Genomic DNA, 14740 nt, shown 5'->3' with positions numbered 1-14740 from the left:
TTGCAGTTTAACTCAAGCAATTAATGCAAAATGATTAACTAGATTAAAAATTAGTTTGCATATTGCACTTTTAATTGCACTGTTTGAAGTAATATCCAATTTACATTTTCACATATAATATAATTCAATTACACAAAGAATGGCAAAGTGTACATGTCATATTTTATAGCTATTTCTTTGATTATCTTTTTACAAGTGCAAATATTGTAAACAAAAAACAAAAGTATTCAGTCGTTCCAACTTTCATACAGTACTGTAGTGCAATCTCTTTAAGCTATGGAGTTGATTTCACAATGTGAAGATTAGTTTTTTTTTTACATGACTGCCTCAAAACAACAATCATATCTAAAACTGAGAACCTACACGTCATGCAGTCTACTTCTTGTTCACGCAATGCTAAGACAAACAAGTTTGTTTTCAATCGGGTGATATTGCGGTCCGCTTCTATTAACAGTATCACCTTGAAAGGAGGACAGGTGCTTCATGGCACATCTGTTATAGTGCCACGTTACAGAGTATTTATGTCCAGAATATGCCTAAATGTCGTAATGCCCTTCATCCTTCTACCTACATTGCCAGAGACATGCTTCCATGCGATGATTCTTGTTTAAACAAAACAATGTGTAATTAATTTGTGACTGAACACGTGTAGAGAGAAGATTGTATGTCTCCTGCCTCCATGGTTTTACCCGGCTTCTGCATAAATATATTTGTGTTAGGCATCTCAGATGATGCACCAGCATATGTTTTCTGATTTCAAGAACCTTTTGCTGCAGATCGACAAAACACAAAGAAGGTTACAATGACGATTTCTAGAAGACAGCTTCGCACATTGATACCAGGTTTAAGACTCTGAATCCTTTCATAATCTGAAGGGACAAGGTGGAATCATTGCTGTCAGAAGTCTTAAAAGATCACACTCTGATGTGGAAACTGCGAGGAAAAATGAAACATGACAAAAGAGGAACTAACCTTCTGCTGGTGGCAGTGCTGAACTCAGATGATGACAATGAACATGCATCGGTCTGCATGCTTGGATTGTTAATTCAAGGCAACCAATCATCCAGCACATTGGAAACTACGTCCTCTGGAATGGTGGTCAAAGCAGAATAGATATGCATAAATGTTAGTAATTCTGGCACATAAACCTGGCGGTGCTAGCATAACAGTGCCATGCGAATGCCCTGACTCAGTTTGTAGTTAACATTGTAAAATAAGAGGCAGGCAGCATTACCCCTGGTATTAGAGTAAACATACTTATTGGTCTTACGCGATTGGCTGAACAAGAAGTAGGACTGAGGCATATAGTCAAAGTTTTTTACATTCTTTAATTTTTAGCACACTTAGTAAAAAAATCTATATTGTAGTCTGCATTTCATGATGAGAGGATTCACTTATCGGTATTGTAATGTAGGTGTATTGAAAAATCTGTGTGTATCATTTTTACAGTGCAAATATTTGTAATAAGAAATAACAATATAAAGTGAACTGTCACTTTGTACTTCTGTGTTGTAAGATTGAAATACTATATTGGAAAATATGAGAAAACATCCCAAATATATGGTATCTCTATTATTGTTTAACAGTGCAATTAAAAACTGCATAAATATCGACTTTTTTTTTTTAATCCACATGAATCACAAATTCATTTTAATTGGTTTGCAGCCCTACTTAAGCCATGATTGTATAGAACTGCAATTGAGTTCAGGGTTTTCTAAGGTAGTGAGTAGGTGAGCGTTCTGTCTCGCAATGTTGCAGGTCCGACTAGGTCAGCGTTTTCTTCACTGGTGTGGCTGCAGAATTTTTTTAAAACAATGTGGAGTGGGGCGATGGGACGGGGGAAAAGGAAAGTGGGGAAAAGCGCCCTTCGTGATGTAGCTGCCGTGACGTATATTGCCAACCTCCTCCAGGGGCAGAGCACCAACTGGAATTCAATATCCTCTCTCCACTCCTCTCTTATGAGCACTGATCAGCTCCTCTGCCTCTCTCAAAATCTTCGCAGCCCTCACGCCCGGAAAGTGAGGAAAATTCAGGAGCAGGACGGTGGGGTGGACCGGTGGGGCAGAACAGAGTGGGGGGGGGCTTCACTGGTGGAGGGTGAGGACGGAACTGATGGGGGCAGGGGCACAATTTAGGGAGGATGGGGGCACCTGCATGGGCAGAGATGGCGGCGTTGACCCCCAAACTGAATGAGTTGCAGAGGCAACGCATGCATGTGGGGGGCAGATTTCTTACTTCCATTTGGCCCTGCTCCCACTCCAAGCCCCAGGACCCTCTAGAGGGCATTGGCTGACCAGAGCCCCCTACAGGGGCACAGAGGAACATGGGGGGGGCGCGAGCGGCAACACCAGCTGCTCTGTGTGCCCAGGTCATTTTCTCCACCTGGGCTGGGTAACAACCACAGGCTTAGATATACAGTCCTCTGTGCCGCAAACCACTGGGTACCCATGATCATGGGGACTGTAGGATGGCATGGTTCAGCCTAGCTCAGTGTGCACATGGCCACCAGGAACGGAGCAGCCTCCACTGTGCCAACTAGGGACTGATCACGTGGCTGGGACCTGTAGCAGCAGCACCCCCTCGGACACAGCCCCTGCCTGCACTCTGAGCTACATCCTCTCTGCACACAGCACCTAGCTACACCCCTCCCAGCACACAGCCCATAGCTACCCCCTACCCACTCCCTGAGCTACACCCCTCCCAGCACACAGCCCCTATAGACTGTGAATGGCAACGGTGGTAAACAGCTTAAACTGAGGTGATCAGGAGGCCAGTTCATTTGGAGACAATATGATGGTGTACCTCAAACTAATTAAAATTCTGACGGTGTGCTGTGCAGAGACGTGGTTGGGAACCACTAGTATGTTACACTACCCTTCATGTATTGTTTTTCAGACAGCTTGTATATATCTTTATAAACTGCTATGGTCTAGATCCTGTTGTAATGCAGTGGCTTTGTGCCCTACCACTGGCAGATTGGCATAAAACACACAACCCATCATAAAAGGACCCTGCAGTGGCAGAGAGACAGCATAGTGGCTTATCAGCCATCTTCCTTACCTGTTGCCAGCAAAGGGGACATGGTCGGAGCTTCCCTGTGTCCCACTGCTCTTCAGTTGCTGCATTATGGAGGGAGACCTGTAGCTCCAGCATAGTGAGAATGTAATTTGTACATTATTACGTTCAACTGAGGATAGAGTTAAATGGGTAGTAGCGATGTAGAATGAGTGCTGTGTCACTGTAAGGACAGATCAGAGGTACAGGGTAGGACAGGCAGAATCCAAGTGGTCTCTGGAAACTTAACTTGAAATTCCCAGGCTTTCAGTTGTTTGCTTTTTGAATGTTCTACATGTTTTCATAATGCACTGAATGAGTCTTTTCCCTGAAATAGCTGCTCTGTTTTTACAATCTCCTTCAAAACAACCATTTTTAGGATTTTCCTTCGATTTTTGTTTTCCCCTAAGCTTTTTTATGTAAAGATGATGTGTGAAAACTAGTTGGAGATGTGCTACTAAAATGAAGAGCAGAGAGTGAGCTAAATTCAGGACTCTTCCAGAGTTTCTGTGCTTCACTCAGCTCTGCAGATATCCTAGTGGGAAATAGAGACCTTTGCAGGAGCATCAGTTGTGCTGCTCTCAGATGCACACATCTTTAATTCTGGGTGTTGGCCTAATTTCCAGGCAGTTTATAGGATGTCTCCTGATTGTTGCTGAAGACACCTTAAACCTTGAAGACCCTGATAGCTCCAATCCAGAATTTTAAAGGCATGTAGCATCTGGTGGTAGATTTCCCAAACTCTATGCTGTCCAACCTGAGAAACACAACAGTTTGCTCAAAGGTTCCAAAGCAACATATCAAATAACTCCTCAGTTAAATGGCATACTTTCCAGATATAGCCAAAGGCACCAGTGCTCTAAAAGACCAACAAAATAAAACAAGTTTTGACATTTCTAGGCTGGGCCATTTTAAGATATGAGGTTGTAAACAAATGAAGTTTTTGGAAAAGTGAACACCTACCATGCTCTAAACTCATCCCAGGTGCTTTCTATGGGAGACTCAAACTGGTGCTTTAAATGGAAACCTAGTGAAAGACCTGACCATTATGGGTAGGATTTTGGATGTTTTTGTTCAGTCGCTCTCACTTTTAAGTATGTAGAATTTTAGCTGTTGAAGGAAAGCCATTTACATCAACTTTATATATCTAGTGATGCTTCTTCAGCATAAAGAATGATGATGACGTGTTATAAGAAAATAACTCCTGATGCTTAAATGCCATCATTAAAAAAAAAAAAACCCAAAAAACCCCAACCCTGCATAAACCTGTAAAATTTCAGAAAGCCGTTACCATGGTAGGGGCTCTAAATCAGTCTCGAGAAATATGAGACAGTGCAGAACTGTGTCCCATTGTCAAAAGTGGGCCAACATTATAATGCCCAAATGTAGCTCAGTGTGTTCTTACATGAGATCAACAGTTAACATTTTCTTTGAAATACAAGTTGGGCCTGAAAAATGCTACGGTTTCCAGCATGTGACCTCCACTGTGATATTGTTCAGATTAAGATGAAGCACTGCATACTGGGACAACCAGTCTCTGTGGACTACCCAGCTGGCCTCCATTTTATACAAATAGCATTTATGGGAAGTTGTCACTTGAGCCCACACTTAGGCAAAGCTGAGGACAGCTGGTCTAAAGGGATTAAGTATCAAAATAGGTAGAATTAGGATACAAGGCTGAATTCCTGCCTGGAGTAAGATCAGTGAAGTTACACCAAGGATGACTTTGGCCTGCTAAGTATAAGGCTGGGCTATTGTAATGCCTCTGTTTGATGAGTAACAAATCTGCTTCAGAATGTGATAAATGCTTGAAAGGCTGCGACTGACACTGAGTTCGATGTGTTTAAACAAAGTTTGCTGTCCATATTGCTGTATTTTATTTTTTAGGACTAAGGAAAAACAAACACCGTCTGTATTGCACTCAACCAATCTTCTTATCCTTTTCTTTTTCTTATAGAAAAGCCAGTTCTCCAGAGCAGGCATTCTTTAGATGGCTCCAAATTGATGGAAAAGGTTGAATCTGCACAACCGCTGTGGATTACATTAGCACTACAAAAGCAAAAGGGATTTCGTGAGCAGCAAGCTACCAGAGAGGAGAGGAGACAAGCCAGAGAGGCAAAGCAGGCTGAGAAGCTCGCTAAAGATAATGTAAAATAATAAACAAAGAAGCTTCAGAAAACTTTTTTTTGTAAAATACTGATCTCTTGATTTAGTTGTATTTGAATTCCTGTTCAGTTTGTGAAATTTTATAAAAAGCTAATGTGAGTCAGTAAAATCAGGTGGTAAGTCTGGGGTTTAACGTTGCACAAATGAAGAACATTGCAATCCAATTTTCAGTACAAAAATGTTGTATACTGTTACTGAATTTCAATCTGATCTCCAGCGCTTCATGAATTCACTGACATTTTGCATGTTTTTATCATCAATTACGTATGAAAGATGTGCACGTAAAAGCATCGTTAATTTGGGGTTGCTGTCACTACAGGCCATCGTTTGGAATATCTTATTTGTTTATAGTAGACCAGGGGGTTCTCAACCTTTTTCTTTCCAAGGTCCCCCCAACATGCTATAAAAACTCCACAGCCCACTTGTGCAACAACTGGTTTTCTGCATATAAAAAGCCAGGCCTGGCATTAGGGAGTAGCAAGCAAGGCAATTCCCTGGGGCCCCATGCCACAGGGGCCCCCTTGAAACTAAGTTGCTCAGGTTTTGGCTTCAGCCCCGAGTAGCCAGGCTCAGAGACCCAGGCTTCAGCCTCATGCGGTGGGGCTTTGGCTTTCTGCCCTGGGCCCCAGTGAGTCTAACGCTGGTCCTGTTTGGTGGCCCCCTGAAACCTGCTCGAGAACCACTGTAGTAGACCATACATAATGGACTGTTTCTGATCTAACACTTTTCTTTCTCCAACCTAGGCTGCTGTAAGCAATCAGTCAGATAATAAAGGCAGCAATATCAGCAAAACAAGCGCACCGCAGAAACCTACACCTCAGGAAGACGAGAAGAATATTGAGATGGCGGTGTCAAGACTAGAACGCAGAGAGCAGCTCAAAAAGTCCAATACCCTTCCTACTTCTGTGACAGGTACAGTGAGAGATTTAGGTTTTCAGTGGTGATCACTTTTTTTTAGTGGTAGCATTGCAGAGTTCTCAGGAGGGAATTAGATTCTTTTTTTGGCTCACACATCATGATCAGAATTATAAACTAAGTTCCAGCTGCAACATCTTTATTATTTCAGCAAGAAGGAACCCAGCTTGTCAGTCAGATCCTGGTTAAGTCTGATGGGCTGGCAATTAAATAAGATTCTTTTTCTAAAATGACCAGATTTAATCTGGAAGTCCCCTGAGAGACTATAAGCATGGAATTCACAATGTAAATATGACAGTCACTTCCAGATTAGCACTTCTGTTTCAAGATTTGGTTTACAGGGCTGAGACTAGTTGCCAGCGATCTCGTTTTCAACTGGAATGCCCAGTCGAAAAGGGATCCTGATGGTACTGGTCAGCCACCCGCAGCGGGGCTAAGGCAGGCTCCCTTAGCTAAGACCTGAAGCCCCCTCCTGGAGCCCAAAGCACCCCCAGCTGGAGCCCTCCCACTCTCCAATCCCCTGCCCCAGCCTGGTGAAAATGAGTGTGAGAGCAAGGGTGAGCAAGTGATGGAGGGAGAGGGGAATGGAGTGGGCAAGGGGCAGGGCATTTTGTTTTCTGAAAATAAAGTTGGCAACAGTAGCTGAGACTGATACTGAATGTATATCCATAAAGCAAAGAGACCATAATATTCCAAGGTTTTGTTGAGTTATGAATTTTGCCAGATCCATGCATAGGGATGGCCTTAGGGAAAATGGCACCCTGGATGAACTTGCATTTTGGCGCCCCTGTGGGTGTGGTGCCCCCCCCATTGCCCCATACAGGTTCCCTAACCCCTGCACTGTGCCCTTTGCCCCTAATACCTGCTCCCCCTCTTGCACTCCTAATCCTTACATCCCCTTCACTTCACTCCCAACCTGTCTCCCCTGCACCCTAACCCCTACACTGTGCCACCTTCACCCCTAATCCCTGAACCGCCCTTCTGCACCATTAACCCCTGCCCTCCCTCCTAACCCCTTCATTGTGCATGCCCCGTCACCCCAACCCCTGCCCTCCTCCTATGTCCCTTACTTCTGCCCTGTGCCCCCTTCACTTTTACCCCCTGCACCTCCCTCCTGCACCCTTAACCCCTACTTCTGCTGAAGTAACTGGCAAAACATTACAGGGAAAGCCCTTTCTAAATTCACAGAATAGCGTGAAGGTGTGATGGGTGTCTCAGACATCTGTATTTTAATTATGTGCTTCTCCAGCTATGTTAGGACTATAAATCAGTAGGGCTTGTCAAATATTTCTCCACAAAGCATACGAATGTCCTGGCCTGTTCCTCTGTTAAATCCCGCCCATTAGCTGATACAAAACAAGTGTGCTGTGCTGATCAGGGCAATGGTGCAGTGGTCAGGATTTATTTTACTAATTGGCAGGACCCATATACGTTTTTATGTAGATCATAATATTCTATAATACACTGATATAAATTAAAGCTAAACTGAAATGGAATTCCTTATTTACATATACATGAAAAGGATTATTACTACTATAAATAATAGTGTGCAAAATTTAAAGTACTATAATATAATTTTTAATAAAATAAGCATTAGTATGAAGTATTGCTAATGCTCTTTGGTTGGAACTCCTCTCACATAGCCTTCCTACGATTTACTGTTCGGAGAAAAATGTGCTGAGGGAATATCGCTAAAAGTTACGTAGTAGCTGATTTATGTATTCTGTGTAGAAGTAAGTCTGAGTCTGTATATTCTGTACTACCACATGCCAAGGATTATGGTTTATAATTGGCTGAAGAGTGATGAAGTAATTCAGTTAGTGTTGTCTAATTCCTCATAGATCAATAATAATGAATACTGTAGCATTAACAACCAGTCAGCCAATATACACCAAGGACTATATCTTCACTGAATTCTTCTGCTATCAGTCAAATATTTACCTCTGAACTACCAACCAACTCTATGCTAGACTTTTTCCTAATTAGATCATTGGAAGCTAGTTATATTTTTTCTGGGCCTCTAACTCAGCCCCCGCTCGCTAAAATCTAAGTTTCACAGGAAAAATTACTTTTGCAATTCATAATGTAGAGATTTTCAAACAATGCCTGTGCTGACACCTCTTGTTCTGATCAAAATTCATTGTGCCTCAAGCATATATTGAACTTGATCTCACCTTGGTTATTATTTACCTCTGAGGTCAAATAGTGATATTAAAAGAACAAATATAACAGGTATCATATCTGCTTATTACGAATATAGACATGTTTGGCGGATGCAGATTATGACGGTGCAGTTATTTAATATGGAGGCCTACACTGGAATTTGACAAATTCCGTCCCTTATGACAATATGCATGTTAAAAGAGATCTTTAAGAACTAAAAAATATTTGAAAACCAAGATACTTCAGACTTGCATGGAAAGTAGCTACAACGGGCTGTTTGGAAAGTGGTATTTCAGACTCTCTGCTTCCCTTTTCAGAGCCTTTGAAGTAACCATCTTTTCAAATTCTCTGCTACCAGCTGCTGCGCAGGCTTATAGACTTCCTACTGAGAAAAAATGGGTCAGATAGTTTTTAAATTAATCAGTGTTTCTCTAAAATCCTGTGGGAGACCATCTGCTTTTTAAAGTTTTGGGGGATTTTTCCATCCCCCGATTATTTTTTTAAAAATCTGTTACACAAGTTGGGCAGACTCAGTCCAGTACACAGATGTGGAGGCACTTTGTGTGGACAGCTGTTCACTAATACTTATTCCAGTGGTGCCAATCTAGAGGTGGTTCCTTTAGGTCATGGTTGAACAGGGACAGGATAGGGCTGCTTGCACTATACCTGAGCTATGAAAATAAAGCATAATGTAGTAAAATCCCATTTTGTGGGCAACGTAGCAACAGAAAGGTAAGGGAGGTGTCATCTGGTTTGTAAAAAATCTACAGAATCTTAATTCCAATGGTGTCATACTTTGCAGCGGAATGGAGGGAGAGACACAACTCGCTGCCTCCCAGCTCCTCTGGTTTGTGGAAATTTTAATACAATGTTGTTGGAAATGGGTTGAGTTGGGTATCTTTTAAAAGTCTTTTCTCCTGCAAACAACGGTACCAAACATGACAAACCTAGAACAATTAACTAAATTAATTTTTTAAAACATTTTCTTGAATATATGTTTTTTTAATGATACTTTAACAGCAATGCATTGCTTACATAAAAAGAGACACTGATCCTAGTGAAGTTAGCCTTGACATGCAAGACTCAAACCACTTGTTAATCAGTGTCATCTCAGTCTAGGGCTTCGCTGCTAGACACGTCACGCTGATCCTCATCTGCACAAACACACTCACATCTCTGTACAAGGCAGACTTCTGGCCAAACATCTGCAGGGTGTTGAGCATCTGGTTTTTGACAGAAAGCATTTAATTAGCAGGATTGTTTGTGGACCATATAGTATTTCACACATAACTGGCATGATCAGTCCATTCTCCAAGACCCATTCATGCCTCATGGGGAAGGGTAGTTTCTGGATGTCCTAGAATCATTCTACTGCAAGGAGTTTTCCCTCTTGACCTTTGTCAGTGGCAGTTTTTCACTGTCTGCTTCTTGGAAGACATCCAGCTACAGTGTTGTTCATGTGCTGTAATGATGGCCTTCAAATAGTAAACTCGGCATATGAACATCTCCAGTGCATCTATGACCTCATCAATGACTGTCTCAACTGTTTCGAGCAAGGAGAGTCTTTGGAGGATGAATCAAATGCCTTTGGGTAAGATAATTTGGTCTTTTCAGCCAACGTTCCTGTATTGTCACATCCTGAAAGGGCATGGAAACTTGACAGTGTGCAGTTTTTAACAGTCCAAGGGATAGAAACATTTCTGAAGGATATACAGCAATTCTCTTCCCCAGCAGCAGCCACAAAAAGAATCTTGCAGAAATCTTGGGTAGCATTTCACAGAGGACACTAAAACATCTGTGTCTTGTGCAAAAATCCAGCGTTTAGTAGTATCTCTGGAGCACTGATGCCATTCAAGATAATTTTAGTGTCAGCCTCATCACAGGAACTATGAAGAAACTGCACTGAATGGTGAGAGATAGCAAATTCGTTATGCCATACAACAATGAAATTCTTCATGGTACCATGATTGATGTAGAAGAATTGCTTGGAGAATTTGGAGTAGTTTGTTGTAATCAATGGAGGAGCCAATGGTGTGCCTAAGCTGCTCGGGCAATTTACTGTGGATTTTGGAATGAATTGTTAAAGCAATAGCCACTTGTAGTGGTAGATTATGCATATACCACATAGTTGTCATGTGTATATTGGAAACGTGCCTTTCACTCAAACGCTCATCCATGAGGCTTTGTGATAAAATGGCAGCTTTGCGCTCTACTTGCCTACCTTCCTGCTTGCTGGTGCTGAAGTCACTGTAACCGTCAATGCGCTACTTAAAAATGAAGTACAGATCACGTTGTATTATTTTTTCAGGTTTGGCATCAACTATGGATCCTTGAAACCCCTATGTACTGCAGGACAAAATGCTTTTCTGTAAAAAATAAAATAAAATAAAAAAAATTAGTAGCTGCACGTGGAGTCTTCATATTGTTGTTGACCTCAGTGCTTTCACTTCTCACACTACACCTTTTGTTGCTTTTAAGGACATAGGCAGTGATTCATTTCTGCAGATAGGATTGCTAAAAACTATGTCCGTATCCCACAGTTCAATAACTGCTTTATAAGCCTTTCTGCTAAGCATATGTTCCTTTTCACGTTCATTCAAAGCACATATTTGTCTGTACTTAGCCTCTGCACTGACCATCTATACCGCTTTCCCATCCATTAGAGCCTCTGATTCAGCTGGAGGTCATAAATTGCCTCACACACTTTGCAGTAGTAAAAAAAAGTATTTGTATTGCCTTTTTTTTTTTTTTTTTTTTTTGAGACAACACATTAGATACATTCTTGGTGCAGCACTCTGTGGGATACACAGTGGTGTATGCATGGGTCTCTCTTTGGTCAATGCACCAACTTAACTTTCCATGCAACATTCTCACAAATAGTGATTGCTTCATACTGTGTTTCACAGGTTGAAACTATGCTTCATGGATGCCTTCATGCTTTCAGTTTAGGGTAGAAGAAGGTGGTGGTCTTCTCAATACAAGTATAAGGCAATTCTTGCCCAGACTTGGCACTTGTCCCAGCAGCTTCAGCTTTTTTCTGATGGTCAGTGTACCTCCACTTCAGCCTTGCCAAATTCAGTTTATTGGGTGCACTTCTTATAGCAGGTAAGGTGCCACTGAGTGTGGTGTTTTAACCAGATCCTCTTCAGCAGTATTCTCCAAAGATTCAGCTACTAGTTGGTACTCTTCACCTCCCCACTGAGACCTAAAAATGATCAAGTCTTTTGTAATAAATTACTTTGAGTCTAATTAATTTTGTAATGTAACACGTTATGTAACTATGTGCATGCTGTTTTCAGAGGGATTCCAGTGTTTCCTGGCTAGATGCCGATATCTTAACCAGTGCCTCATTATAAGGCTTTTGGCCTAATGAACAAAGCTGATAATCAATACCACTGAAATGTTTTTTATTGCCAGTGCCGACAAATCAACTTGAAGCACTCCTTCCAGTTTTACATAGCTGCTACTCTGAAACCTTCCGCTTTTAGTAATCTGTAACATTAAAAACAATTAATCAGGTAGTCTCAGCATTACATGATAATAGAGCACTGTCAGTGGAGGGCCACAACTTAATTTTGTGAAGGCTGCATGTTTGACATGCCTCTGTTAAAGTATCGTTAAAAAAACCTGATTTTTAAACATCTTCTCGAACATATATTTACATAATTGTTCTAGGTTTGTCATGTCTGATACCATTGCATTCATGGGAGACAGGGCTTTTGAATGATACCTATTTTCAATGACACTGGATTATAAACATTTGCACCATCCGGAGTACCAGGAAATGGAGTAGGCAACAGCTCCCTTCTGCCAAACCACAGAGGGTGGCGTAACTGAAATTATGATTCTGCAGACTTTTTTTTTTCCTCAAATGACACCTCCCTTACCTTTCAGTCATTAACTTGCCCATTGTATTACACATACTCCCAGCCTATTAAGGCCTCAGCCAAAGCCCATTGAATTCAACAGGCTTTGGGTTAATCCCTTGATCAAGGAAATTTATTCTAAAATTTCTGGTCCTAAAATAATTGGGGGTAAATCAGAGATTGTCCCTCTATCACAGAATAATAGACTTGCAAAAGGCCTGTCTATTTAAGGGTTTTTCTATACATCCATCATGACAGTATTTAATAATGTTGTCATCTGATCCCTGCATTAACTTTGTGGTTCTGCTCTGAAAAGTGACTCTGTAAAAGGCAATTTTTTATTCAACAGATATTCTTGTACATATTCAGAGAGATCTGCTTATTTTAGTGACAAATGGTTTTGGTACTCGTGAAGCTTGCAAACAAGCAGCTATGGGAAGGGAAGCTGGATTCTATTCCTACTTAAACGGTAACATCAGAATTGTTAACTAAGTAAAAATTGCAAAGCTACATTATTCTGTGTAAATGTACTGACCTTGATTTGCCCAGGTGTCACTGAGGGCATAATTTGGAAACAGTGAGGTTGCATATATATACGAGAGCAGAACTGTGCCTGCAGAAACTTGGTTAATAATTACATATAAGGAGGAAAGAATTTAGTTTGATCATCAGGTTTTGGGTGGGAGGTTCCAGAACTGACAAAGATCAAAAACAGCATTTTTACTTATAAACTGAGCAAATTTGCTCTGAAAACCATTGAGACTGTAAAAATTGTGTCCTAGCATTCCATGTTCGCTGAGTTACTTTTTGGCGAAGAACCACATTCAAGTGAGTGGGTTAGTCCAATTTTAAACGACTAATTTTTTTCATCTATAAATCTGAGCCAAATTAATTTGGTTTTCAACATCTATAGAAGGTTAAAAAAAGGCGACTGAACTATAGTTTTAAAGATATTATCTATACATTTTGTGAACAGATTCACAGCAAAGTTCATAGTTCTCCCTTATTCTACAGTGTAGCACGTTTCATCTGTTTTATTTTTTTTCTCTCTCAAATCAATAAACAGTGGAGATTTCAGATTCTGTTTCATCAATTCCATTAGCAAAAGAGGTTACCAAGAGATTCTCTACTCCTGATGCTAACCTTGTGTCAACAGAACCAGCCTGGCTGGCCCTAGCCAAGAGGAAAGCCAAAGCCTGGAGTGACTGTCCGCAGATCATAAAGTAAAACTGTAACCTTTTTGCTCTTTACATTTGTTTCTTAGTTGTTTTCTCCTTTTTATTGATTCAGCTTTTTACATATGACAAAAGAAACTGAACAAAATTTAAATACATTTCCTGAAGGATTAAAAACCGAACTGATCACGCTTTAGCTCTAGCTCACATCATAGATCCTTTTGCTTTGAAAAACTAGGTAGTGAGTGGGCCCAGCCATCCAGTTCAGATCCAATTTTGCAAAATTCAGGGCAGCTCAAATGTGAAATTTTGGTTTTGCCCAGTATAAAAAGAGGGGCCAAAACTTCAGATCAAAAGCTCTTTAAAATGTTGTTAGCATTTGCATCTGAGGTTTTGGATCTCTATTCTCCATGCAGACAAAGGAAAGATTCTGGCCACTCTGATATAAAAAAAAATGTAAAATGCATGCTCCCTCCTCTTAGCCCCAGTGGTTGCTTTTGAACTCAAGGTTTCATGCAGTTATTTGCAATTTGAAAACCTCTCCCCATCCAAGGCATTTTGGGAGACTTCTTCCCACCTGCAAATGAAGTGGTAGCATCCAATTACTGAGGCACTATTGGGACTCAACACAATCGCACCTCCCTCTCCAAAAAGAGGGAATGACTTGCCCATCATTCTAGTTAACATAGTCATAGGGCAAACAAAAAGCGATGGAGCAGGGATACAAAAAGTGTTTCTCCCGTTCACTCAGAGGTAAAGTCAATTATTAGGCATCCATGTGCTCAGAGCACACTTGCAATGTAGGCTCCTATTCTTACAAATATCTATGTCCATGAGAAGCTTTACATACCTAAAGAGTCTCCTTGAGTTCAAAGTGATGGCTGACACATGTAAAGTTATTCATGTGTAAATACTTGCAGGATTGGGGCCTAAAAGCTTAAAAATCAGAAAAGCAAGACACTGGGATCCTCATGATAAGGTGGTAACTTAAACTTATTTAAAATTCAGTTTCCTGAACAGAGAATGAAATGGGTTCCGACATCTAATTCTTGCTAAAGTTGTTCCCTGAGTGACTTTAGTACAAGGAAGGTAAGTGATTTGTCTGGACAACCCAGCTGTAAAATTTAGTAAAAAATTTACTTACTTGGGGGGTGGGAGGAAGCAGTTGTTGCAGCTGAACTTTTTTTTTAAACTGTTCCCCATGTAGTTGAGTGGAAATGTTCTTTTTTTTTTTTTAAGTAGTCTTTAAAATGTAATAAAAATATTAGCATCCTTAAATTTTCTACCCAGGAAGTTGTGCTTTTTTTAAAAAAATGGCTTTTTACACATAAGTAATACATCAACAAAAAGCAAGCTTCATCTTCCTAAAAAAAATTCCTGTGTTTTCAATGAACTTTGCAT

At 40.8% G+C, this 14740-nt stretch overlaps 1 protein-coding gene across 3 annotated transcripts in view; it reads left to right on the top strand.

Moving 5' to 3' along the window:
- CRACD (capping protein inhibiting regulator of actin dynamics) overlaps nt 1-14150 on the top strand; it is a 258245-nt gene extending 244095 nt beyond the window's left edge. For all 3 annotated transcript variants that reach the window (XM_032782743.2, XM_032782760.2, XM_032782752.2), the window contains 3 exons: nt 5012-5202; nt 5964-6132; nt 13231-14150. In XM_032782743.2, coding sequence (XP_032638634.1) covers nt 5012-5202; nt 5964-6132; nt 13231-13391 — 521 coding nt within the window. In that variant the 3' untranslated portion in view covers nt 13392-14150. The remainder of the gene's footprint in view (nt 1-5011; nt 5203-5963; nt 6133-13230) is intronic.
- Nucleotides 14151-14740: the final 590 nt, after the last annotated feature.

This window comes from Chelonoidis abingdonii, chromosome 5, assembly GCF_003597395.2.
Source record: "Chelonoidis abingdonii isolate Lonesome George chromosome 5, CheloAbing_2.0, whole genome shotgun sequence".
In the NCBI taxonomy this organism is placed as follows: Eukaryota; Metazoa; Chordata; order Testudines; family Testudinidae; genus Chelonoidis; species Chelonoidis abingdonii.
The sequence above is the reverse complement of the archived record's forward strand: the minus strand, read 5'-3'. Positions and strand labels throughout refer to the sequence as shown.